This window comes from Acinonyx jubatus, chromosome D2 (assembly GCF_027475565.1).
Source record: "Acinonyx jubatus isolate Ajub_Pintada_27869175 chromosome D2, VMU_Ajub_asm_v1.0, whole genome shotgun sequence".
Taxonomy (NCBI): domain Eukaryota; kingdom Metazoa; phylum Chordata; class Mammalia; order Carnivora; family Felidae; genus Acinonyx; species Acinonyx jubatus.
The window spans coordinates 58,959,434-58,986,978 of NC_069393.1; the positions used below are offsets into that span (position 1 = coordinate 58,959,434).

Sequence of the window (27,545 nt, forward strand, 5' to 3'; positions counted from 1 at the left end):
CTTCCTGCTCATTTTCCAAGCCTTCTCCTCCCTTATGTTCGAATAAATTTCACTTTTCTTAAGAGGGCCTATTTCTGTAACTATTCTGTAACTCTTAGCCAAAAGTTTCCTCAGTGATATCACACACACAGACATGTGGCCACTCAAGCTTATTCATTCCTTCACCAAACATCTATTGAAGTCTTTCTCTGTGCCAGGCTCATGTCTAAAAGTGAGGATACAAAGATGAAATAAATCCTGTGACAACTAGAAACAAATGGAGGAGGACAAATTGGGGAGGAAGGTGATGTTTAGGACATGTTGAGATTGAAATGCCGTGAGACATTCAACCAGAGATATTTAGTAGACATGTGGGTACCCTTTACTGGAGCTCAGCAGACATATCTACTGTAGATAAATATTTTTGAGCCATTAACTTAGTAGTAATTGTTCAAACCATGAGAAAGGAATGGGCTAAGAAGAGGACAACAAAAAGAAAGAATGAGAGAGAAAAGAGAGAGAGATCAGGCCCATAATAGAGTTTAAATACCAACATTTATTGATGAACCAAGTACTATCTAAAAAAGAGGAAAATAACAGGAGAAAGATGCCATGGAAATCACAGGAGGGACTATCAAGGATGTTGTCAACCTTCTTAGAAAAGGAAATAAAAATATCCTTGAAGACATCAGGAAAATCTACTTCAGATAAGTAGTGATTTGAGGAATGAATAGAAGGAGAGAGAGTGGAGGCAGCAAATGCTAGAGGATCTTTGCAAGAAACTTGATTGAAGGGAAAAGGAGAGGAAGCCACTGTGGGGTGGGTAGTGGGGAGACGAGGATGAAAGAGTGAGTTATAAGACAGGGCAGACTGGAGAGTGTTTCTATGCTGAGAGCAAGAGGACAGAATGAGGCTGATGCAAATTCTCACTGAAGTTGTTGGGGGAAGGAGGGAGAAGCAGACTCATGAGGAGGGACTGGACTTGGAGGGAGGGGGAATACCATATCATCTGAGAAGGCAGTCAGGGGTGGAAAGGACCCCTGCATATCAATGTGTAGGTGTTGCTAGAGAAATTACATACACTCGGTGCCTTTAAAGTATGTTTTGGGGCGTCTGGGTGGCTCGGTCAATTAAGCGACCAACTTCAGTTCAGGTCATGATCTCATGACCTGGTTTGTGAGGTGGAGCCCTGCCTACGACTCTGTGCTGACAGCTCAGAGCCTGGAGCCTGCTTGGGATTCTGTGTCTCCCTCTCTCTCTCTGCCCCTCCCCCGCTCCTGCTCGGTCTCTCTCTCAAAATTAAACATTAAAAAAAAATTTTAAGTATATTTTAATTTTGATTTTTAGCAAATTCTTAGTTTGGGTGATAAATTGTTGATATAGTAAAGAGGTATGGTGCAAGGACTCAGGATTCAGATTGCTTGTGGTTGAAATCCCACCTTTACCTCCACCCAGTGAATAGCTGTGAGAGCTTGGTCAGTTTCCTTAATCTCTCTGTGCTTCATTTTCCATATCTGTGCTAGGGGCTTATTGCTGGGTGGGGGTTGGTGGGGGAGTTACACAGCAAGTGCCATATAAGTATTAAACTGTTATTATTTTCCACTAGATTGTCAATTCTGTGAGGTTGGAGTTTTGTTTGGTTCAAGGCTATCTAGTCAGCTGGGCACTTAGTAGGTGCTCAATAAAAATTTCATGACTAACTGAATTAAGGAGTTGGGGTGAGAGAGAGGCTTGGGGGGGAAGAAAAGCCTTGGGAGTATGACATGTTCACTTCAGGGCTCAGACTGGGAGATTCCTGAGTAAGGCTCTTGGCTTCTTGGGGCCTGGGGCATCGGGCCTACATCCCGACTCAACGAGCTTGCGTAGGGCTGACAAGGACGGACGCACTGAGACCCTTCGGTGCTCGGGAGCCTCATTCCCCCCCTCCCCGCCCCCTCCCGCGAGACTCCCGTGGCTCCTCCCCTGGCGGGCGGGGTCGCGCCGCCGGGGCGTGAACGGGGCGGAGCCATGAGTTAGCCTGGTGGGGCGGTGTGGAGCCGCCTCTCAGGCCTGGCGTCGGCCCACCTCATCGACGGGGGACGGAAGTCTCAGCCCGGCTCTGTCTCCCCCGGGAACCCGGACCGAGCGCCGAGCCTCGCCCCACGGGGCGGCCAGGCCCGGGCGTGCTCCGGCACCGGCGGCACCATGAAGCGTATGGGGACTCTGCGCCAGCTTTCGGATCTCAGCCACTTTAGCGGCGCGGCCCGGCTCCGGGAGTTGCTGGCCGCGGACCCAGCCATAAAAGTCCGCTGCAGCCCAGACGGCCGCCACCTGCTGCTCCTCCGATCCCCGGGGGCGCCGTGCCCACAGCTGCTGGTGGCGGTGCGTGGCTCCGACGCGGAGCTGGAGCGTGCCTGGCCCGCTGGCCACCCCTCACCGCTAGACGCCTTCTTCCTGCCGTGGCCGGCGCGACCGGCGCTGGTCCTGGTGTGGGAGAGTGGCCTAGCCGAGGTGTGGGGCGCCGGGGTGGGGCCTGGCTGGCGGCTGCTGAGGAGTACCGAGCTGTGTCCAGCCGGTGGAGCCTATGTGGTGGCCGTGGCGGTGCTCCGAGGCCGCCTGGTGTGGTGCGAGGAGCGTCAGGCTGGCGCGGAGGGCCAGCTGGGACCGCCTGCTGCTTTCAGCCATTGCGTGTGCTTCCGAACCCTGGAGCCCAACGGAGAGGGCGGCACCAACCTGGGCCGCACACATGTCTTGCTGCACCACTGCCCCTCTTTTGGACTGCTGGCCTCCCGCAAGGACCTCTTCCTGGTGCCCACTGCCACCACCTGGCCTGGTGTGGGTCATATTCTGCTCACTTGGAGCCCAGGCAAGGGCAAGGTGATGGTGGTTGCCCCATGTCTTGGCCTCTCCCACTGTAAGAGCCTGAATCCCGTACGAGGGGACACATGGGACTTCCGGACACTGCTCCGAGGCCTTCCTGGGCTGCTGTCCCCCATGAAGCCATTGACTGTACATACCTGGGCCCCAACTCCCCAGGGCCTGCTATTGCTTGACTTCAGGGGCACTGTGAGCCTGGTGCAGACCCATGGGGGTACCCGGACTGTAGGCACGCTGCAGGAGGCACCTGTAGGCCTGGCAGGGTCTGCAGCACTGGGAACATTTCATGGTACTCTGGCCTGTGTGCTGGGCTCCACGTTGGAACTGCTGGACATGGGCAGCGGGCAGCTGCTGGAGAGAAAGGTCCTAAGTACAGACCGAGTACATTTACTGGCACCCCCAGCCCCTGGCATGGAGGATGAGGAAGAGTTGGAGACCCGAGGGGGTCTTCGTTTGCTTTCAGCCTTGGGTTTGTTTCGAGTAGGCTGGGAAGCCCCACAGGGCCTTGAAGTGCCTTCAGCTGAAGACCTGGTGTTTGAGGAGGCCTGCGAGTACTACCAGCGGCGGAGCCTACGGGGTGCCCAGCTTACCCCAGAGGAACTGAAACACAACAGCACATTCCGGGCGCCTCAGGCCCTGGCCTCCATTCTCCAGGGACATGTGTCCCCATCTACACTAGTGACCACACTGAGGGCTGAGCTTCGAGATTACCGGGCCTTAGATCAGCTCAAAGCCCACCTGGTGGCTGGGGATGATGAGGAGGCTGGCTGGACTGAGCTGGCAGAGCACGAAGTGGCACGTTTGCTGAGGACCGAGTTGATGGGAGACCAGCTGGTCCAGCTCAACACTGTTTTCCAAGCCCTTCCTACAGCAGCCTGGGGTGCAGTCCTCAGGGCCCTGCAGCTGCAGCCAGATGGGAATGGCAGGCTGAGGTCCCATGCTCCCCCTGATGTGTGGAAGAAGGTACTGGGGGGTACTTCAGCTGGAAAGGAACCCCCCAATGGGATACTGCCCCTCTTTGAACTCCTGTGCCAGTGCCTCTGCCGGCTGGAGCCTCGATGGCTGCCACCCTTTGTGGAGTTGGCACAGCAGCAGGGTGGGCCGGGCTGGGGAGCAGGGGGCCCAGGGTTGCCCCTGTATCGCCGAGCCCTGGCAGTACTGGGTGAGGAGGAGACCAGGTCTGAGGCCCTGGAGCTGGAGCTGCTCTTGGGCAGTGGGCGGCCCAAAGCTGTGCTCCAAGCTGTGGGCCAGCTGGTACAAAAGGAGCAGTGGCAGCGGGCCCTGGAGGCAGGCCTGGCCCTTGGCCCCTCCAGCCCCCTGCTTCGAAGCGAGATCTTCAAACTGCTGTTGGCCGAATTTGCCCGGCACCGCCGACTTGATGCTTATCTCCCCCACCTTCGCCGCCTATGCCCACCAGACCTAACTCCAGCAGAGCTCCTGCTTCTAATACGGACACACCTCCCAGATGAGTTGGAGCCCCCCACCCCATTCCCTAAGCCTGGGACAGAGCCCCCTCTCACTGTGGGGTTGCTCAGAGCCCTGCTGGAGCAGACTGGGGCTCAAGGACGGCCCTTGGGCCCGGTTCTAAGCCTGTATGAGGACATCCTATGCGACCCGGGCACTCCACCCCCCACCCCACCTCGGGGACCCATGACTACCCTCCAGACATCAGACCACCCAGTCTTGGAGGCCTGGGCACCATCTGGACAGGGCCTCTGTGTGACTGACACAGGCTAAAAATTATTTCTAGGACACAGCAGTCGGGAAGGTGCCTAGGAGTTGGTGGGGACCAGGGTGGGAGTTCTGCGTGCAATAATACTCTTCTCTTCTGGAACAATTAAAAAATATATACATAATATATATATGTATTAAATATTGTCTAAGCGTCTAAGACCCTTGGAATTTCCTAAGTGATAGGAGTCTTTTGTTATTCATAAGGAGCCTTTTTAGATCACACCTGCACATATGCTAATGAGGTAATTTAGGGTGGGGACACCCAGCCTAAGGATGGGACTGGTCACCTGAAAGACCCAAGTGATGAGAGGGTTGGCACTTTTAGCCCCATCCCCAACATCCTGGGAGGGGAGTGGGGCTAGAGATTGAAATCCATAAAAATCCTGAATGAGGAAATTTGGTAAAGCACATTAAAGTGCTGGGAGGGTGACTTACTCAGAGAGGGCTTGGGAGCTGCACACACACATACTCCCACCCTGTACTTTGCCCTATGCATCTCTTCCATCTGGCTATTCCTAAGTTATATCCTTTGCGTTTTGGGGGGTCTTATTCTTTTTTTTTTTTTATGTTTATTTATTTTTGAGAGGCAGAGACAGACCATGAGTGGGGGAGGGGCAGAGACAAAGGGAGACACAGAATCCAAAGCAGGCACCAGGCTCTGAGCTGTTAGCACAGAGTCGGACATGGGGCTTGAACCCACGAAACGTGAGATCGTGACCTGAGCCAAAGTCAGATGCTTAACCAACTCAGCCATCCAGGCACCCCTGAGTTGTATCCTTTGTAATAAACTAGTAAACGTAATTAAAGTATTGCCCTGAATTCTGTGAGCCATTCTAGCAAATTATCAAACCAATTTATAGCATGGAAAGTACCAGTGACTTGCAACTGGCATTTGAAGTGGGGGCAGTCTTATGGGACTAAGCCCTTAATCTGTGGGTTCTGTGCTAACTCCAGGTAGTTAGTGTCAGAATTGAATTGACATGTAGGACACCCAATTGGAGTCTACAGAGAATTTGTTGTTGGTGTTGGAAAACACTCTAGAAATATACACACGGTTTGTATGTTTTTGAATAGCTGAGGGCTGTGGGTAATGGAGGGAGTGGTTGAATTTGAATTTGTTGGCTAAACTGGTCACTTCCATTAATGGAAGTAATTAACATTTATGAGTACTTAATATATGCCAGGCACTCTATTGGTCTTTAAAAAGTCCCTCATTTGGGGCATCTGGGTGGCTCAGTCAGTTGAGCATCTGACTCTTGATTTTAGTCCAGCTCATAGTCTCACAATTCCTGATATCAAGCCCCAGGTCAGGCTCTGCACTGACAGCATGAAGCCTGCTTGGGATTCTCTCTCCTCTCTCTGCCCCTCCCCTGCTCACTTTCTTTCTCCCTCTTTCACTCTCTCTCTCAACATAAATAAACATTTTAAAAGTCCCTCATTTAATGCTTCTAATAACCTCATCAGAAAAGTACTAATAGTAACCCCATTTTACAAGTGAAGAAATAAAGGTTTAGAAAGATTACTTGACCAAGGTCAGTCAACTAGAAAGTAGCAACTCTAAGACTTGAATCACCTCACCATACAATCCAGTAGCTGCTACCTGCTTGGGCTTGAATGCACTTCTCATTTTTGGCTCAATGCTAGCTCTCTCACCTGTTGTGAGGACGGGGATCTGCAGAACTGTGCCCTTTCTTTCCCCAAGATTTCTGAAACCAAGTAGGAACTGTGATGGGCTCTGGGCCCATGCCTGTCTCCCCCAGGATTCCTGGAGCAGCCCCTGGTTGGGAGGAAGATATGCCACAGACAGCAGAGTTACCTGCAGAGCCCTTTGGCCTAGTAACAAGAGGCATTGAAGTGGGGTTGCTTGGAGGGCCCCACATTGCTGCTGACTCCCTAAGCAGAGAAACAAGAGCATCTCCAGCACAGATATCTGTTATCTGGATTTAGTCAGTAAGACCACCTCCCTAGAGGTCTTTGCCCCAATCCCACTTGAACCCAAGTGACCCCTCAGCCTGGTTCTGGGCTTAGGGTAGGCCCCTGGGTGCTGGGTGCTTACTCACCATCATTCCTGGGCCCCCAGCCATCCCTTGTCCAAGGCTTGGGACCAAGGTAAGGACTGCCATCAGCTTTGTCCTCAGCTGAGACCTACAGCTTAGATTCTGCTCTTAGGCTCATATGGGATTAAGGACGGTTCCCCAGTCTCTCTGGGAAGGGGTCAGCCCCTCAGGCTTATCCAGGGCTACTGATACTCTTCAGCTTCATGGAAGTCCTGAGGTGACGCATCTGCATGGCCAAGTCCTGAGATGGCTTCTCAGCCTCATTAAAGCCTAGGAATAATGCCTTTGCCTCATCCAAGGACTTGGATGGCCTTTGTCCTAACCCTCAAGCAAGGTTGTCTACCAACATCAGGACTCAAGCTACTGGCCCTTAAGCCACTGCTCTTCCCAGAGGCCCAGAACTGGGGACTGGTCATCCTTGGCCTCTACTTCAGCCCCTTCCTGCTTGGGAGGGGCTCCTCCTCCTCTTCTACGTTTTGAAGCTGGACCCATTCTGGATCCCCAGAGAGAAGCTGGAAATGGACAAAAGCGGGAATCTGTTTTGTATTCACAATCCTGCTGACTCATGGTTGTTTCTTCTCAGCTTAAGATTTGGCTTGGGTATCCATGCTCAGAGGAGAAGGAATTATACTTAGTAGGCCCCTGGGGGTATGGACAGAAAAAGGGAACCAGATTTTTCATTGGAGTTGTATGACTCAAGGAAGTTCCTCAGGGCCACCCACAAGAAGAGCCTTCAGGTAGGGAACTACCCAGCCTGGAAACTCCTAAGGGAAAAGTAGGCTTAGATGGAAAATTTCACCTGCTCTTACAGACTGGGCACTTATTTGCTGTTGTCTTTGTTTATGCCCTACCTCCAGTGTAGGAGGGGCAAGTGATCCCAAACCATGTGTCAGGACTTTGGAGAATAGCTTAGGGATGTAGATATCATCGTGTGGGTTCTGGTGGAGTGTGTGAGAAGGTCATCAGAGAGACGACCCAGTGTGGTCTTCCTGAGTAAGAGGACTCTGAATAGGTACATGGAGATCCCAAGTCTGAGGTCTTTGGTGGGTAGGGAGTGTTCTAGGGCCAGAGATAGAGAAGATCCCTGAACAGGATGTTGGGACCTGGGGAAATGGGAGATCTAAGAGTGAAGTCTTTGATCTTGGGCATCTAGGTAAAGAGGGTAGTTCTAGGGCTAAAGGTTTTGAGCAGTGGACAAGGTCCCAGGTCCATAGCCCCTAGAAGGAGGAGGCAGGAGGGCCTGAGGTCCCTGGGTAGGTGAGGGATAGGACCCTAAACCAAGGGTAGGAGCATTTCTACAGGGATGCCTCACCTTTGGAGATCTCTGACATTCACTTGGCAGTAGCCCCTAGAAAGATTGAAGGTGAAGGTAAAGGTAGGCAAGACCAGAATGCAGTCTGGGCAAAGGAAAGAAAGCAAAGCCTCAGGCTCCTCTATCTGTTTATGTATGGGGACCAATCCCTTGTTCATCTCCCTACTGCTTACCCATATTCCCAGCCCCAGCCCCATACCTCCCCTCCCTCACCAGGGGATCCACTGTTTGAACACAGACTACAGGTTCTATGCCACCAATGACGGACCACAGGACTAGAGCGACCGTCGTCTTCTCCAGCCAACAAAAGCCAGAGACCAGAGCCCCACCCCTCCTTCTCCATGTGACCTGTAGGAAATTGGACCTCATGTCTAGGGTGAGCCAGTGTCCAAACCACTCCAGCTTTCCTCCCATATACTAGTCTAGCCCTAGACCTGGTCCTGGCCACCTGTCACTGAGACTGTTAACAGTGGGTTCCAGGGGCACTTGGGTGGCTCACTTGGTTAGGCGTCCAACTCTTGGTTTCAGCTTAGGTCACAATCTTACTATTGGTGAGTTCGAGCCCTGAGTTGTTGGGCTCTGCACTGACAGCGTGGAGCTTGCTTGGGATTCTACCTTTCCCTCTCTCTCCACCTCTCTCTCTCTCAAAATAAATAAATAAACTTAAAATTAAAAAACAAAAAACAAAAAACAACAGTGGGTTTCAAGGTGGTGTCCCTGTCTCCTCAAATCTAACCTTGCTTGTCCAGAGTACTATAACAAGCAAATCTAATCAAGCTCAATATTCAATGTAAAGGCCAAACACATCTCTTTCTTCACAACTGGCCCTGCCTCTCCTTCCAGCCTTCTCTCCAGTCATTTCCTCCTCCCACTCTCTGAAGAATATATTATGCTTTGAACTATTTGTAGTTCCTTTAACTCACCAAATTCCCCTTCACTCTGTCTCGTGCTTACCAAGTTTTTCACTCTCTTCTCTGCCTCGCCTAAACCCTTTAACATATGCTTCGAATGTCACCCCATCTCCTAAGACTTCTCTACTTACCCCTGATAGATTTAGTTGCGCCTTCTCCTGTTCCCCCACAGTTCTTGGTACACACTTCTAAAACAGCATTTATCAAACTATCTTGTGATTTCCTAGTTATTTATCTCCCTGATTAGTATATAAGTTCCTAGAAGGCCAAGACCATGGTTATTTGTATTTTTGTATCCTCAGCATGCATCACAGTACCAGGGGCATAGTAACTTTGATTATAGATGCAGGAACTGACTGGTCCCTATGGCCTAGGGTGAGAAGGGATTAGTTTATAGCCTTTAGGGATTCTCTGACTTTCTTCCCTTCTTCCCATAGGCCAGACTCACTGTTTGGTTGACCCAGACCTGAAATTGATGGAAATAGGTCAGCTGGATCTGAAGGAAGAATAAGACTACCTGGGGCAATAGGGCCGTGTGGGGTGGGGGTGGGGGGAGTCACTGAACCAGGCCTATCTTGGGAGTTGGGGTGAAAGTGGAAGGAATGGATGTCACTGTATTACCCAGGGCCCCCTGATCCCTAAACCAAGAAAGGAAGGTAGTGGGAAAGCCTGGGTCAGTGAGGTTTTCAGGGAGGGATGGGTGACAGGGACTAGTGGGGGTTGCAGGGTAAGATAAAAAAAAAAAAAAAAAAACTGAGGATTAATTCCCACATTGAACATGGCCATCAGGGAACTTGCCCTTAGGAAATGTGCAGATGTACCAGAATTTGGTTCACAATTCTCTGCGTGGTCAGGGAAAGAGAGGGAGTCAGAGAATGAGAAGGGGGCAGCTCTGGACCCCCAGGTCCATAGGGAGCCCCCCCCCCACCTCCCATCCCCCGCCCCTCAAGCTGGAATGCCTGGCAGCTTTACTGCTCTGGAAAAAAGGGAAGGAAAAGTCCTGAGTGGCCCCCTTATGCCTCTAGTCAAGTGTCTTCTTAGGCACAGGCTCCCCCTGGTGGTTACTCTTATCATCGCCATCTCCTCCTCATTACCTTCAAACATGCACACGCTTGCCCATTTATTGACTGAGGACTAAGGAAGCCTCTGGAGGTGGTAAATTAAGAAGGAGAAGGACGAGAAGATCAGGGTAGAATTCAGGGAGCAAAATCACGGAAGGAGAAAGGACTACCTTGGACTTGTAATAGGATAGTATCATTCAGAAGAGGTCCTGAGTTGCCAGAATGCTTCCTCTCTAGGATTGGAACACTGCCAGCCTGACCTGGATAATTTAGTCCAACTGGGGAGGAAGTTGAAGATTTCCTGGGAGTTTCCTGGGAAAGCACAGTAAGGTTATATTTTATATGAATTTGAAATATAGGAATAAGATGTCAGGCCTTATTCAGAATCAATAGTTTTACTTTATGCACAAAATGTGAAATGGAGGTGAATCTCCCCAAATAAAAACTTTTTCAAGAATCACAATTTCATAGCTAATAGATGGTGTGAATTGCATACTGTGCTTACTTACATTGTTACCCCCATGGGTCCCCATTTCTGTCAGTAACCAAAATTCAGGTGGGGAAGGTGGCTGAATCAGGCCGTGAGATCATGGCTGAGTGGCCAGAGTCACTCACCAGTTGTAGGTAGAAGTCTTGGAACAGCTTTTCCTCTAATTGCCAGAGGGAAGGCCTGGGTCTGGCTCTGAAGTCTCTGCTTTGGAGCAAGAACAAAGATAAGGAGAGACAGTCAGAGAGATGAGCAAGAGGGTGGGACTGGAGGATGGGATTGGACCAGGAGACAGACAGATGTGAATGGGGAAAGAGGCCTGGGAGAGGCAGGGAAATGCACTTACTCTGGGGAGCAGAGGAAGCTCTCAGTGTGAATGGTGTGAGGATTGAGGAAGGGGCAGTTAGGGGCGTCTCTTGGAGCCTCTTGCCAGAATTATAACCAAAGTGTAGAGCCAGCAAGACAGCTGGTCTAGGTCTGATCTCTGAGTTTTCCATTATCTGGTAAATAAAGGAAAAAGGGAGGAGCTGGGATGAGCCAGGGAAGGGGAATGAGAGGGTGACCTTCTCCAATGAGGATGGCCCACCTCATCCTGCCCCCCCCCCCCCAGCTGAAGGTTCTGGAGGAGCAGACTGCCCAGGTCTTTCATAAGTCTCAGGTCTTCAGGCTTCAGCAACCTGATTCCAAAGTGACATGAAGTGATCCCAAAGTCTCTATTATCTTTGGTTTGTAGTGAGGAAAAATGGGGAGAAGTGGACATTGCCTCCAGAAACAGCCCTATGCTGGCTCCAGGAGCAGCCTGGAGCCTTGAAATGAAAGGACAGGGTTTCCCCAGCAGAGGTGGACAGAGCCTTGATGCTGGGATTGGAAGGCTACAGTGGGGGAAAGGAATGAAAGGCTGAGAGGAGTTAGAGGGGCAGACAGGATCCAGAGCCAGGTCAGTGTGCTGGCCTTGGCCCAGGACACTGACCTGGATGTAACTGAAATCATTGTCCAAAGGGGACCATTGTCCAAATCAAGTGACCACTCATCACTACCTAGATTGGCTCACTGTTCTCATGACCCCTTTAGGGATAGTGGAGGGTTAGTGTGAGATACAAAATTTATGAGGAGCTTAGCAGAGGGAGAAAGGATACATCAGTGACCCACTTTCCCCATCTATTATACTGATCAGGCCCTAGAGAGTTCCCCAGCAAGTAGGTCTCCCATGTAAATGTTGGGAAAGGGAAGGACATAAGGTGGCCTTTACAGGGTATAAGGGAAGGGCTGCTTCAGAAGAGGAGATGGAATGGCTCCAAAGTAGAAAGTTTGGAAGTGTATGGCCAAAAGGGATCAAACTAGAGGACACTCAGACAGCGTGGCAAACATGGGTTGGATTTCCTAGAATTTTGTGGTTTCTCCAATAAAAGTTTTTCCTTGCAGAATGCAGCACCTTCTCAGGTGACCCTAGATATTTCTGAGACCTTGAGGGGTTGTATGTTTTGTTTTAATGACAAGTTTAACTGAAGGTAGGAGTAGGCTCTTGATTCCATATTGGTTGTTCCTGTTAGTCTTGTCCATCATCCGCTTAATTATCAGCAGTCAGACCCTTAACTCAAACAGGGTTCCTGTGCTCGGCGTGAGCGAAAGCCAGGAAGAGAATCTGTGGTCAATCCATTTCTTCTCCTGTGAACAGTATTTTGGAAGCAGAGCTCAAGGGGTCATGTGGGTGGGGACAGCCAAGGAGCCATCAAGATAGCAAAAGGAGAGCAACTCTCAGTCCTAAGTCTGCTCTGTCCTTCCCAGCTCTGTCCCCCAGCTTCTATTCTCCATCACCACCCTGTCAAGCCCTGGCCACCCCTTTCCGTTCCTCACATATCTCACTCACATCACTCCTCAGTCTCTCAAAGTCATGGATTTTAAGCTTGTGTATACTGATGGTCAAACCCACTGATTCCACCAGCGCCCTGAAATTCTTCAAAATTGAATGCAGTAACTCCTCTGTATAATAAACTCTGTTGATGTCCCAATATCCTCCAGCTGGGTATTCACAAATGGGGTGGTGGTACAACAGTAGGATCTGGAGCCGGGGGTGGGGTTGGGGGTAGCCCATTCCACATCTGCCACAATGTCTGTGCCTCCTTGTCCACTATTTCTGGGATGCTACAGAGAAACTGTGGGTCCCCTAACGGTATTCCAAGTTTCTCTGATTCCAAATCCACATGACTAATTCTAGGAAAGGGGGAATTAAGAGTTGACCCTACTAGGACCTCCTCAGAATGAGATCCCTTGTGCTTAGTGGCTCTTTTAAAAATCTTTCCCTAAGGGGACTGTTCCTGCATGAGACTGAGGAAACAGAGGTGAGAATAACAATTGGGAGATGCTCAGTTTCAGCCATCTCAGAGGTAAGGAGAAAACTGAGTGGTTGCCCTGGTCGATATCTTCAAGCCGACCTAAGAGGAGAGGAGACAGAGCCAGGCTGCTGGCCGCCCTTTCATTCTGTGGACCAGGGCTAGAGAAGTTCTCCAGGTTTCTGAAAGTTTCAAACCTTCCCCAGACTGGTAACTTGGTAGCATTGGGTCTCTTTCCCCACAGGATCAACCATACAACATTTAGAAGGAAGATGCCATGCAATTGTCTTTAGAGAGATGTTAACAGGGGAAGCAATGAGTGTGGTGCCCCACTCAGCATCCGCTCTAGAGGCATGAGAAGCCTGGAGAATGGGTAGACAGTCGGCAGGCTGAGGCTCTTCCAGCCTGTAGGAGGGAAGAAAGTGGGCATGAAGGATGAACAAGCCTGGCATGGCTCCTGGTTCAGGAAGAGAATCCTGAGAGAGAGAGAGAGAGAGAGAGAGAGAGAGAGAGAGAGAGAAAGAGAGAGAGAGAGAATCTGAATTGTTAGGCCCTTGCAAGAAAAGAGAATACAGAGCTTAGAGAGCTAGCTTAGGATTCAAAAAAGGACCCTTCTGGGGGCTTCACCCTGATGGCTTCCTTAGCATAGTGAAACACCTCTCAGTCCCACTTTATGATCATATGGGGGTTCATTTTCAAAAAAGTGTTTAACAATGATATTAGTTCATTAACATCTGGGAGCTAGCAGAAGACAAACGGGAGTGGGCAAAACTGGAACCAGGCACCCTGCTTGCCTCACTAGCCTTTGAGGCTGAAACTCCTCTGCCCTCCCCGCTCCAAATCCTGACATGAACTGGACACAATGCCTTCATTCTGTTCTATAGAGAACAACGGTCTGGATTCCGCTGATGCTCACCCTTCCCTGCCCACCAGCATTTGTACACCTGTTTCAATTTAAAGGCTCTGTGGGGACCAGGCTGGGAATTAAAGGTCTTTACCATCATAAAGGAGCTTCTTAAAGTAGAGACAGATTTCTCCTTTCAGAGAAATTAAATTGGAGGCACTTGCATTGTGTCGAACCCTGGTCCCCAAAAGATACATCTATTGAGAACCTCAGAATGTGATCTTATTTGGAATAAGTGTCCTTGCAGATGTAATTAAGGTAAGGATCTCAAAAAGAGGTCATCCTAGGCCAGGATAGGCCCTAAATCCAAGAGGAAGTAGGCTCCTAAGACAGAAAAGGAGAAACCACAGAGATAGAGAAGGAGAAGCCTATGTGAAGACAAATGCGGAGATCAGAGTAATAGGTCTACAAGCCAAAGGACACCAGGGATTGTTCCCAGCCACCAGAAGCTAGGAAAGAGGCATGGGACAGATTCTCCCTTAGAGCCTCCAGAACAAACCAACCCTGTGGACACCTTGATTTTGAACTTCTGGCCTCTAGAACTGTGAGAGAATAAATTCCTGTTGTTTTAAGCAACAAAGTTTACAGTTAATTTGTTACAGCAACTCTAGAAAGTTAATATACATCCAAAGGATGAGATCAGGTCTCCCTAAGGATGAGGTGTATAATTTGGGTGGAGGCTATCCTTTTTGTGTCAGAGTCATGACAGCAAGAAAGTGAGATAATTGCAGGAGACTCCCACCAGGCTAAGGCTGAGGTCAAGCCTTAGGCCATGAACTTGACTTGCTGGCAGAGCTGCTCCCTGCACTTGCCCAAGGTGGTCTAATGCTGCTGCCCAGGATCTGAACTCTTAGTCCAACTGGTCCCTCTTCTTAGGAAGCTAAGAGACAAGGTCCCCATTGCTCTGCAGAACCTTCTTCGAAACTTTGGTTGCTAGGAGAGGAGCCAGGAACAACAAAGAGGACCCAGGCCTTGGTGTTGACCGTGGGAAAAGGACCTGGCTTTGACCTCCGCCCAGGAAGGCACTGCTCTGCCAGGCCAAGCTGAGGCCACAATCCTGGGGACTCCTTGGATAACTTCCACCCTTCCCAGTGCGCAAACACACACACACACACACACACAATGGGAGAGCATTTCACATGTCAAAGGACCTCCCTATCAGTCACTTCATCTCATGTCCCTAACATCTAAAGCCCACAGGACAGGGGTTATGGTGCCCACATTACAGATGAGAAAACTAAGCTGCAAAACTGGCAAGCTGGATCCCTGGATAATAAGCAAGAGCCAGGACTATAAAGGAGACGGGTCTGCAGGCTTTAGGCCAGTGCCCTTCCTCTTCCCCCAGGAATGTGGGTAACCCCTTTCAGCTCCAGGATAGGACCCCCCAGCCATGAGTGGAATGCCCTAGCAGCAGAATTTTAACTTTGGACATGGGGAAGAAGTCCCTAAGGTGTATGAACAAAAGACTAAGAGCATTGAGATATGTAAACCAAAACAGGTACATGTAAAATTACATCCCTCCATTTTAATTAGACCTAACCTTCAAGAGAGCCTGCCTGCCCACTCAGATTTGTGGCATTCCTCTACCCTTTCATGCACTCTGAACTGTTTGAAGTGTACCTGGAGATTCCCTGGAGTCTCCTTGTGGAGACTCACAGGGATTTAATCCTGCCTTCACCACCTATTGCCTGTGTGTGTAACCCTAAACTTTTATAACCTCTCTGAGCCTCAACTTCCTCAGTCACAAAATAGGAAAAGTAATGGTATCTGCCTTATAGGATAGTTTTGAGGATTAAAAGAGAGAATGAATGTGGCAAAAACTACTGTAAATTGTAAATTCTATACGTAGCACTTGGAGGGTACTCATAGTTAGGAAACTCAGGGATCTCTAAGGTCAGTTTCTCTAACTCTGTTTTACACAGAAGGAAACTGAGGCTTGGAGGTTAAGTGACTGAGAAAAGTTCACAAAGTACAGCAGAATTGTATCATACAAAGGGGTTAGGTTCTAAAGTCAATGTATTGGTCAAAAATTAAATATAGTTAAAACATGAAAATTCCTTAAATCATCCATAAAATAAAGCCAACCTCTCAATAAGCTCCCCTCAGCTAGTTTGGAACCAATTGCTGCTTCAAAGCTTAAGCACCAGATTTGGAATTTGGCTTGCTTTTAGGGTCCATATTGTGTGGAAAATGCTTGAATCAATGAACTCACACTTAGTATGATGCCATCTTCCTTCTCGCCCTGCCAGTTATTTAAAATGGAATGGCTCATGGGGTGCCTGGGTGGCTCAGTTGGTGGAGCATCCAACTTCAGTTCAGGTCATGATCTCACAGTTCATGAGTTCATGAGTGTGAGCCCCTCATTGGGCTCACTGCTGTGAGGGCAGCACCCACTTTGGATCCTCTGTCCCCCTGTCTCTCTGCCCCTTCCCCACTCAAGCGTTCTTTCAAAAATAAATGAAAACATTTTTAATTAATTAATTTAAAATAAAATGGAATGGCTCTCTGCTCAGTGCGCATAGCTGTACTGGCCCTCAGTTAAAGCCCATGGCACAGCTCCATTGTGGTTAAAGCAAGATTCAAACCTAATAGCTATGCCTCCCTCCCAAGCATTTGTTCTTCCAGCTAGGGTGTCCTGACTGTCACCAGTGTGGGCCTTCTTTTTCCTGAGTCCGCTTTGGGTCGCTCACCCACTCACAGCCACTCCCCAAACCCATCCCTCTCATTTTCAATCAGCTCAAACAAGGATTCCAGCACCAGCTTTTGATGCTCTGATAATCTAATATATAAAAAGAAATATATAGTTGGTCTTTGTCCCCATTTCTGGCACAGAGCTCCTAAAACTCTTGGAATTTCCTAAGTGATAAAGAGCAGTAAATGTGTCTTGAGATTCATAACAAACCTCTTTCAACTACACCTGAGTTTATGTTAATGCGGTGACTTCTGGAAAGTACCTAAGGCTGAGGGCTGGTTGCCAGGGGAACCAGCCAAGTGACTGGAGGTTGGCACTTTCTGTCTCCCCCCCCCCCCCCAACCACCACCACTAGGGGAGGATGAGGAACTGGAGGTTGAATCAGTCACCAATGGCCAATGATTTAATCAATCACACCTCAGTAATGAAGCCTCCATTACTTTTAGTTTGGTGAACTGGAATGCATCTTTGTGCCAGGAAGGTGATGTACTCCAAACTCCACCGGGACAGAGTTCTTGTGTTCCAGACTATTCTGGACTTTGTCCTATGTGTCTCTTTATCTGGCTGTTCTATTCATATCCTTTAATATCCTTTGCAATAAACTGGTAATCTAGTAAGTAAACTGGTTTCCTGTGTGCCACTCTCGCAAATTAGTCAAACTGGAGAGAGGATCATGGGAATATCCAATTTATATTTAGTCTTCTAGGTATTTAAAAAAAAAAAAAAAGGATGGGAGGGCCTGGCAGGCTCAGTCCACAGAGCATACAACTCTTGATCTCAGGGTTATGAGTTCAAGTCCCATGCTGGGTGAAGAGCTTATTTTAAGATAAAATAAAATACATTAAGTATAGCCAGTCCATCAGAAGGACAGGTTAACAACCTAGACTTTTGCCTGGTGTCTGAAATGGGGGGCAGTCTTGTGGGACCAAACCCTTAACCTATGGGATCTGATACTATCTTCAGCGAGATGGCATCGGAATTGAGTTGAACTGTAGGACACCCAGCTGGTGTCATAGAATTGCTTGGTGGGGTTGAAAAACAAACAAAACAAAACAAAACAAAATAAAACAAAAAAACACTTAATGAAGATGACCATGGAGGGCAATCTAATGTTGATCCCCCAGCAAGGACCTGAAGTCTCGGGGTGACAGGATGATAGCACACCACTAGAACTCCTCAACCCTCCTAGTTCCACTGCAGGCTGCCTCCACTTTGCCTAGTAGGTTGGATTGGACTTTTCTGATGAGATCCCATCCATAGAAAGTGTTTATATCCATGTCGTAGGAGGTAAAAGGAGTAAGATCAGGATACCAAGAATAAGGAGAAGTTTGAGGGAAAGCGTTTCCCTGACCAAAAATGATCCCTAGGGAAAGGGACAGAGAAATGAGATTGGATGGGCTGGGGTCTTACATCTGTGACTGTGATGCCTGGAATCTGAGTGTGATGAGGCTCTCATCCCAGGAGGCTGGCATTCTGGAATGGGGATGGGATCTGAGTCTGGGACACCAAGGGAAACTCTCAGGGATGGAGGGGGAGGGAGAGTTGAGTCTGGAGGATGGACTTGGGGAGGAGGGAAGGTTTTACATGTTATTTCTGAGGGAGTAGCCACCGTAGGAAATGACCTCATGCAGCTGCCTATTGCTTATGAAGCTGCAGATGTTCTAGCCCCTGGGGAGATAAGGCAGGAGGACAAGGGGAAGAGAACTCAAGGCCAGGTCATAATGCAGAGAGGTTCCGAGAATCAGGAGAGGAGAATGGGGTAGAAGATAGGTGGAGGTGAGCGAGTTAGGAGGGAAAGGGTGGAGATGGGGAGTCAGGGATGAAGGAAAATGGAAAAGGGTCACGGGCAAATGAGAAGAACCAGGTTATGGGCAGGAGTTGGGTTTGGGGAGCTCTGGGTAATGAAAGTGGGTGGTTCTTGGAGGAATGAGGCCCAGATAGTCAAAGTGAGGAGCAAATTGCACAAGGTATGGCAGAGTCACGGGTTAGGATGGGATCTCTCTGAGGAGACCAGAGATGGCTTCTGGCCTCAGGGACCAGCTTTTGGATAGGAGAGGTGGACACTGGGTAAGGGAAGGGCAAGAAGCAAAAGGAGTATGGTCATGGCCACCAGGAAGCAGGCAGGCAGGTGGTGCTGGGAACTGGACTGATAGAACAAACAGCCCTGCAGAACTCACAGAGCAGCCAGACAAGCTGAAATCAGATAGGAAGAGCACCAGACTGGAGATGAAGGCAAATGCCAGGCCCAGTTATGTAGCCAGCCTCAGATTTCAAGACCTGGGAGAAAGATAGGAGGGAATGTGGTCTGAGCCTTCAGCCAGACATCTGGGTAGCTCCTCATAGTCCTCCGTCCTGTGTGTGCAGGGCAGAGAAGGGCGGTGGCAGGGGAGGCCTCTGGAGGCCAGAGCTCCCTTTATCTTCCTGTAGATGTCCCACTGACTGTCCTTGTTTTTTATGCTGTCAGCAAGTTTAGGTCTAGGTGGGGGAGGAGGCAGAGTGATGAGGCAGAATGGACCCAATTAGCCAGCACCTGTTGAGGAAAGAGGGGACAGTCTGCCCCGTGCTCCTTCCTTACACCATCCAGAAAGCATCCTAATGCCCTGACATGGGATAGTGGGGTGCTCCAGAACCCTGCTGCTTTGTTGCTAGACTATCCAATGTAATTCACAATTTCCTAGTTCCCAACTCTACTATCCTCTACTCCAGTCCTCCCATGTGTCCCATTTCAGGGTCCCATCCATTCCCACTTCTGTGGGCCTCGAAGCATCCTCTAGGGCAACCTCCTGGCAATGAGCTAGCTGGGAGAGGGAAAGTGGAGGGACTATGTCTGATCTGACGGGTGATGGGGACAGAGAAGTCCTAGCCACTACCCACCCATCCTCACCCCCAATCTCCCAGACTTCTGGGCATATCAAATGGCTCATCTTTATTGAAAGCTTACTGTGTACCAGGCATTTTCTAAACTCTCTTGTCAATTCATCCCCCTAACAATCCTCTAAGAGGCGCTGTTATGATGCCCATTTTAGACATGAGGAAACAGGCTCCAAGAGGTTAAATAACTTGTTCAGTTCGGTTACCTATAAGTGGATGGGCAAGGATCCAAAACAGCGGCAACTATAGCAAAAGCCCATGCTCTGAACCACTGTGGTGTGTTTACTCCAAGGATCCCTGTTTTACTTCCTGACACCTGTGTCCTCTCAGTTCCTCCAAACCTCAACAGTTGCCTTCCATCCTTCCCACTCATCACTCCCCATATTTAGTGAGCAGCCACACTGTATCTATTCTCCTCCTTCTTGACCCAGTCCTACCACAGGTGCCCTAATTCAGCTCTAATCAGGTCTTTGTTACTTCCCACCAGGAGTCTGTCTCTTTTGTGGTTAAGTGTTGTTAGAAAGGTAGCATGAGTACATCAAAGGAAATTTGAAAATAGCAAAGAGAAGAAAAATTCAGTTAGAATCCAATCATCTTGGGGTGCCTGGGTATCTCAGTCAGTTAAGTGTCTAACTCTTGATTTTGGCTTAGGTCATGATCTCCCGGTTCATGTGGGGTGCCTGGGTGGCTGACAACACGGAACCTGCTTGGGATTCTCTCTCTCTCTCAAAATAAATAAACATTAAAAAATATTTTTTTAAATAAAGAATCCAATCATCTTATTACGACCATTGTACATTCTTCCCATGTGCTTTTCCAAGGCATAGGCCTTTTTACATAATTATAGCCACTAGTTTTTATCCTACTTTTTCAGTTAACATTTATCATAAGTGGGGGTTTTTTTTTCCACATTCTTTTAACCTCTTGGTAAACATAATTCTGATGGCTGTGTCGCATTCCACTATTAGGATGTCTGAGTTAACCAAGCCATTCTCCTACCCATCACTGTCTGAAGTTTCCCAATTTTCTGTATTACAAGTGATGCTGTGGTTCCCAGAAATGGAATTAATGGGTCAAATGATGTGCACATTAACACAAGTTGCTTTTCTGGGAGATTAGCTCACTCAAAGTGTATGATATTCTAGTCTCTTCACATCTTTCCCAGCATTAAGACTGTTGAACATCTTTGCTTCTTTCGTATGATCCCATTTATGTACTTTAAAAATAGGCAAAACCAGTCATGGGGTTAACAATCAGTACAGTGGTTACCCTTGGAAGAGAAGGGTCATGAGGAAGACTTCTGGGGTGTCGGTAATGTTCTACTTCTCGCTTTCAGCGCTGGTTACAGAGTGTGTGCAGTTTGAGAAGATTGTCAAATTGTACATGTATGATATGTATACTTTATGTTATACTTCAACACAAAGTTTACCAAGCACACCAAAAACACAAGCAACAGTAAACAAAAAATGATCATTTGGATTTCATCAAGGTATACAACTTGTGCTTCAAAAGACACCCTCAAAAAAGCAAGGGGCACCTGGGTGGCTCAGCCTGTTGAGCATCTGACTTCAGCTCAGATCATGATCTTGCAGTTCATGAGTTTGAGCCCCGTGTCTGGCTGTCTGCTGTCAGCCTGTCAGCGCAGAGCCTGCTTCTGATCCTCTGTCCCCCTCTGTCTGCCGTCCCCCATGCTTGTGCTCTCCCAAAAATAAAGAAAAATATTGAGAAAAAAAAGTGAAAAAACAACCCCCAGAATGGGAGAAAATATTTGTAAATCATATATCTTGAAAAAGACTTGTGTCCAGACTATATAAAGAACTCTTAAAACTCAATAATAGAAAAACAACTCAATTAAAAATGGGCAAAAGGTATGAATAGATATTTCTCCAAAGAAAATGTACCTATGGCTAGCAAGAATGACAAGATAGATGCATCATCAGTCACCCAGGGAAATGCAAATCAAAAGTACAGTAAAATACCACTGAGCACACTCCAGGATGGCTATAATTAAAAAGACAAAATTAACAAGTGTTGAGGAGAATATAGAGAAATCTGAGCTTTCATACATTGCTGATGGGAATGTAAAATGGCACAGCCACTTCGGAAAGCAATCTGGCAGGTACTCAAAGGTTAAACATAGACTTACCATACGACCCAGCAATTCCACTCCTAGGTATACGCTCAAGAGAAATCAAAATATGTGTCTACACAAATATGTGTACATGGATGTTCACAGCAACATTATTCATAGTAGCCAAAAAGTGAAAACAACCCAAATGTCCATCAGCTGATAAATGGATAAATAAAATGTAGTATATCCATACAATGGAATATTACTCAGCAATAATAAGAAGTGGAATTCTGGTACATGCTACAATATGGGTGAATCTTGAAAACATGCTAAGTGATGGAGGCTAGTCACAAAAGACTATATATTGTATAATTTCACTTATACTACACGTCCAGAATAGGCAAATTTATAAAGACATAAAGTAGATCAGTAGTTGCCTGCAGCTGGAACAGTGGGCAGGATATGTTGAGTGACTACTAATGGGTATGGTTTTCTTTTTGGAGTGATGAAGATGTTTTAAAATATCGCTGTGGTGCTGGTTGTACAACACTATGAATATACTAAAATCCACTGAATTATACACTTTAAAGTTTATTTATTTATTTTGAAAGCGAGAGAGCATGAGCAGGAGAGGGGCAGAGAGAGAGGGAGAGAGAGAGAATGGCAAGCAGGCTCCAGGCTGTTAGCACAGAGCCCAATGCGGGGCTCAACGTCATGAACCCATGAGATCACGACCTGAGTCAAAATCAAGAGTTGGACACTTAATCAACTGAGCCACCCAGGCGCCCCTGAATTACACACTTTAAATCGGTGAATTGCGGGGTGCCTGGGTGGCTCAGTTGGCTGAGTGTCCAACTTCGGCTCAGGTCATGATCTCACAGTTCGTGAATTTGAACCCCATGTTGGGCTCTCTGCTGTCAGTGAGGAGCCTACTTCAAATCCTCTGCCCCCCTCTCTCTGCACCTCCCCCACTTGTGCATATTCTCTCTCTCTCAAAAATAAATAAACATTTAAAAAACAAAAAATAGGGTGCCTGGGTGGCTCAGTTGGTTAAGTGCAGATCTGACTTCAGCTCAGGTCATGATCTTGCAGTTGATGAGTTCAAGCCCTGCGTCTGGCTCTGTGCTGACAGCTCAGAGCCTGGAACCTGCTTCAGATTCTGTGTCTCCCTCTCTCTCTGCTTCTCCCTCGCTCATGCTCTCTGTCTCAAAAATAAATAAACATTAAAAATATTTTTAGGGGCACCTGGACAGCTCAGTCGGTTAGGCGTCTGACTTCAGCTCAAGTCATGATCTCATGATTTGTGAGTTCCAGCCCCACATTGGGCTCTGTGCTGACAGCTCAGAGCCTGGAGCCTGCTTCGGATTCTGTGTCTCCTTCTCTCTCTCTGCCTCTCCCCCACTTGTGCTCTGTCTCTCTGTCTCTCAAAAATAAATAAATGTAAAAAAAAAATTGAAAAAAATTTTTTAAATTATGTCTCAATAAAGCTGTTATATACATATATATCTATATAGGTACAGATATACTTTGTTTTAATGTACCAGGAAAAACACCTTCATTAGTTTAATAGACAAAAAAGAGCCACATTATTTTAATACACATTTATTTGATTGCTATATTTCTTCTTCTTTTTTTTAATTTTACTTATTTAAGTAATCTCTACACTCTATGTGGCGCTTGAATTCATGACCCGGAGATCAAGAGTCACATGCTCTTCTGACTAGGCCAGCCAGATGCCTGTACTATATTTATTTTTAAGCTTATTTATTTATTTTGAGAGAGAGAGAGGGAGGGAAGGGCAGAGAGAGAGGGGGAGAGAGCATCCCAAGCAGACTCCATACTGTCAGAGCAGAGCCCGAACTTATAAACCATGAGATTGTGACCTGAGCCGAAATCCAGAGTTAGACACTTAACTGAACCACCCAGGCGTCCCAAAGAGAAAGAGAGAGAGAGAGAGAGAGAGAGAGAGAGAGAGAGAGAATCTTAAGCGGGCTCCATACTCAGTGTGGAGACTGACACAGGCAGGGCTGGATCCCAAGACCCTGAGATCATGACCTGAGCCAAAATCAAGAATGGATGCTCAACCAACCGAGCCACTCAGGCAGGCATCCTGTCTCTACTATATTTCTACGAGGTTTAGTCTTCATACTTCCTCCTCTGAAATTGTCCTTTACCTACTTATCTATTGAGAAGCCTCTTTTTCTTTAACTTATTTTGCATTAATTAGTTATACAAAAAGTTATAACTCATCATGTTTGCATAATATGCATAAATATGTATAATTTGTATAATAGTGCATAAATACAGATTTTCCAGAGTATCTGCTTTTTTTGCATGGAGGAGGGGGAGAAAGGAATCTAGTTTGCTTTTTATTTATACACACACATACCAAAGTTGTAAATTTAGTCTGTATGTAGTCAAATTGATCACTCTTGGGACGCCAGGCTGGCTCAGTCAGTGGAGCACTGGACTCTTGGTCTCGGGGTCATGAGTTCAAGCCCCATATTGGTGGTAGAGTTTATTTAAAAAAATAAATCAGGGGCGCCTGGGTGGCTTAGTCAGTTAAGTGTACGACTTTGGCTCAGGTCATGATCTCACAGCTTGTGAGTTTGAGCTCCACGTCAGGCTCTGTGCTGACAGCTCAGAGCCTGGAGCCTGCTTGGGATTTTGCATCTCCTTCTCTCTCTGCCCCTCCCCCGCTTGTGCTCTGTCTGTCTGTCTCTCTCTCTCAAAAATAAACATTAAAAATTTTTTTTAATAAATTAAAAAATTTGTAATTGATTACTCTTGAGTCCATTTGTTTTTTCTTTTTTATATTGAAGTGAAATTCACTCTTTTCCTTTCTGATTTCTGTGGTATTTAAACTTGCAAGTTTATCCTCCCCACACATACTCTTAGAAGGCTAATGAATACCATTTCATCTATTTTCTTCTAATTTTATTTGCTTGCATTTAATTATTTAATCTTTAATTTTATGATAAGTTGGGATCTTTTCGTTTTGGTTTTCTAAGTTGCTAGCTAAGTTTCTAAGTTGTATGGACTTCATTGCCTCCTAAGTGGTTCCCCTTCTCTAGTCCTATACACCATGCCAAAACTAATCTTTTTAAATTTTTTTTTTCAACGTTTATTTATTTTTTGGGACAGAGAGAAACAGAGCATGAACGGGGGAGGGGCAGAGAGAGAGGGAGACACAGAATCGGAAACAGGCTCCAGGCTCTGAGCCATCAGCCCAGAGCCTGACGCGGGGCTTGAACTCACGGACCGCGAGATCGTGACCTGGCTGAAGTCGGACGCTTACCCGACTGCGCCACCCAGGCGCCCCAAAACTAATCTTTTTAAAAAATAGATCTAATTAGGTCACTTCTCTGCTCAAAAACTGTTGGTGGCTTCCCACTCCAATAAAATTAAGTCAAACTTCTCAGCCTGTCATTCAAAACTCTCTACAATTTAAGAAGACTTGGAGGGCAGTCTTGCTGATGCCTTCTCTGCCATCCCTCAAAGTACACACTATTCCTTTTGTCGACACTGGAAACGGCCACAGTGCCTCCTTTGCTGCTACAGACCTACTTGCTTAGTTGTCTTCTCCCTAGACCCTCCTGCTTCAGTATCTTCCCTCAATTTAGAATGTCTGTAGGTCCTCACCAAAATCACCTGCCACAGGTCCACCTCCCTTCAACAATCACAACCAATTTCGCCTTTAGCAAGAAGCCTTTCCAGATCTCTTAAGTCAAAACAAATTTCTCTCCTTATAGGTCTTTATAGCACTTTGTAGGTTTGTAATGCTGCTCCCTGATGTGGGCTTTTTACTCATATTATGGCAAGGTCTAACTTTCCCCTGCTCTGGGAGTTTCTGGAGGGCAGGGACCAGGTCTTAATTATGACCTGCTTTACTGACCTTCACTGACATTTACATTCACTTCCCATTACATTTAGATGAAATTCAAAATCCTTGCTGACTCTATGATCTTGGGCAAGTTCATTGGCTTCTCCTGGCCCTTAGTTTTCCCCCTTAGTTTCTGGCTCTTAGAGTTCTCCTGTTAATGGGAGATAACAACAGTGCCTAAACACAAAATTGTGGTTAGCTTTTAATGAGATCACTGATAGAAGGGATTTCTCACAATACCTGGTACAGAATGGACGTTAACTGCTATCATCGTCGTCGTCGTTGTCGTCATCATCATTGTCGTGGACACCACGGTATTGTCCCATATGGCCTCAGCCTCTCTCTTGTGACCATTTCCCCTTGCTAACTAGACTCAGAACCCACTGGCGTTCTATTCTTCCAACCTGCCAAACACTTTCAGCATCAGAACCTGTTTCCTCTATCTGAAATCCTCTTCCCTACGCTCTTCACCTGGTGAAGTCTTCCTCGTCCTTCATGTATTAGCTGATAGAATTTGGAGAAGGCTTCCCTAACACACCAGTTTAAATCGGGCCTCCCTATTATGTATTTATCCTGATCTGTTCAGTTATATCATAAATTGTAACTGCATGTATATATGAACTTTTGTTTAATATGTTTCCTCACTCGGGGTGGGGTGCTTGGGTGGTTCAGTTGGTTAAGCATCCGACTTCGCTCAGGTCATGATCTCGTGATTTGTGAGTTCGAGGCCCGTGTCAGCCTCTGCGCTGGCAGCTCAGAGCCTGGAGCCTGCTTCGGATTCTATGTCTCCCTCTCTCTCTTTGCCTCTCCCCTGCTCGTGCTCTGTCAATCTCTCTCTCAAAAATAAATAAATAATGGGGCGCCTGGGCGGCTCAGTCGGTTGAGCGTCCGACTTCAGTTCAGGCCACGATCTCTCAGTTCGTGAGTTCGAGCCCCGTGTCAGGCTCTGGGCTGATGGCTCAGAGCCTGGAGCCTGCTTCCGATTCTGTGTCTCCCTCTCTCTCTGCCCCTCCCCCATTCATGCTCTGTCTCTCTCTCTCTCAAAAATAAGTAAACATTAAAAAAATAAAATAAAAAAATAAATAAATATTAAAAAATTTTTAAAAAATGTTTCCTCGCTCAACTGTATGTGCTAAGTTGTCTTGTTCACTGTTCTATCTCTAGTTCCCGGCATGTTGTAGATGCTCAACAGCATCTTGGCTGCTGAATGAAGAAATAGACAAAGTGGTTTATATAGCAGGTACTCAACACATACTTGAACTTTAATCCAAGTTAACCTTAGACCCTCTGCCATAGTGAAAGCACTCAGACATGGGCTTCAGAGTTGCAAACAGGAGTTTGCAGAGATCATATCTAAATATATAACCAGGAAAAACTCTTCACATGTACAAAAGAAAATAGGGGCACCTGGGTGGCTCAGTTGGTTGGGCATCTGGACTTCAGCTCAGGTCATAATCTCATGGTTCGTGGGTTCAGGCCCCATGTCGGGCTCTGTGCTGACAGCCCAGAGCCTGGAGTCTGTTTCAGACTCTGTGTCTCCCTCTCTCTCTGCCCCTCCCCTGCTTGTGCTCTCTCTCTCTCTCTCTCAAAAATGAATAAATATTAGAAAAAATTAAAAAAAAAAAAAAGAAAATAGGAACAAAAACATTCATAGAAGTGCTCTTCGTGATAGTAAAATCCTAGAAACAACCCAAATGTCCAGTGACAGAAGAATGAAGACCTGTGGTATAGTCCTACCATAGAATATTACACAGACCTCAAGACGAACCACAGCAATACATAATAGGAACCTTACAATATAATACTATGTAAAAATAATAAGCTGCCAAAAATTATATATAGCAGTATTTCTTTATAATAAGTTAAAAAAAAAACCTAACATTAAAAAAAAAAAGTTTTAGGAATACAAGTATTGCCCGATTTTCAAAAGTTCATGTTAAAAAAAAAAGTTCATGTTATACCACTTCGCTTTTATGAAAGACCTACATTAGGACCTATTTTCAATAACAGAAAAAAATCTGAAGATTTTCACTTTTATGAAAAAAGGAAAAAAGAGAGTTCAGCGTTTGTTTTGCAGTAAGCCATTACAGAGGCAACACACACCCAGAGCAACAAGAGTGGCCCCACCAAGAAGCTCAGTTGCTGGGAACGACACTCAGCTTCTCTGCACCAAACCTCCACAGGTTTGAACTGTGTCTGAGCATTTGTGCTTTATCTCTATTTTGTGCGTCCCTTAGCAAGATGTGTCCTGGGGTATCAGAAAAGCCTGAGTGTGAGTCTTATTTTGAGTCTGGGAATGCTCAAAATGTTTTCCATATAAATTAATGGTAATTGCTTCTTTGCTTTACACCATTTCATGTTACAGCTTTCATAGGAATGCTCTACTTTCAGATAGTG

At 47.0% G+C, this 27,545-nt stretch overlaps 1 protein-coding gene across 1 annotated transcript; it reads left to right on the top strand.

The window, feature by feature from the left end:
- The first annotated feature begins 1,975 nt into the window (after positions 1–1,975).
- Positions 1,976–5,160, top strand: HPS6 (HPS6 biogenesis of lysosomal organelles complex 2 subunit 3). Its single transcript, XM_027062920.2, has one exon. The coding sequence runs from the start codon at positions 2,164–2,166 to the stop codon at positions 4,570–4,572; it is 2,409 nt and encodes an 802-aa protein (XP_026918721.2). The 5' UTR covers positions 1,976–2,163; the 3' UTR covers positions 4,573–5,160.
- The last annotated feature ends 22,385 nt before the right edge of the window (positions 5,161–27,545 follow it).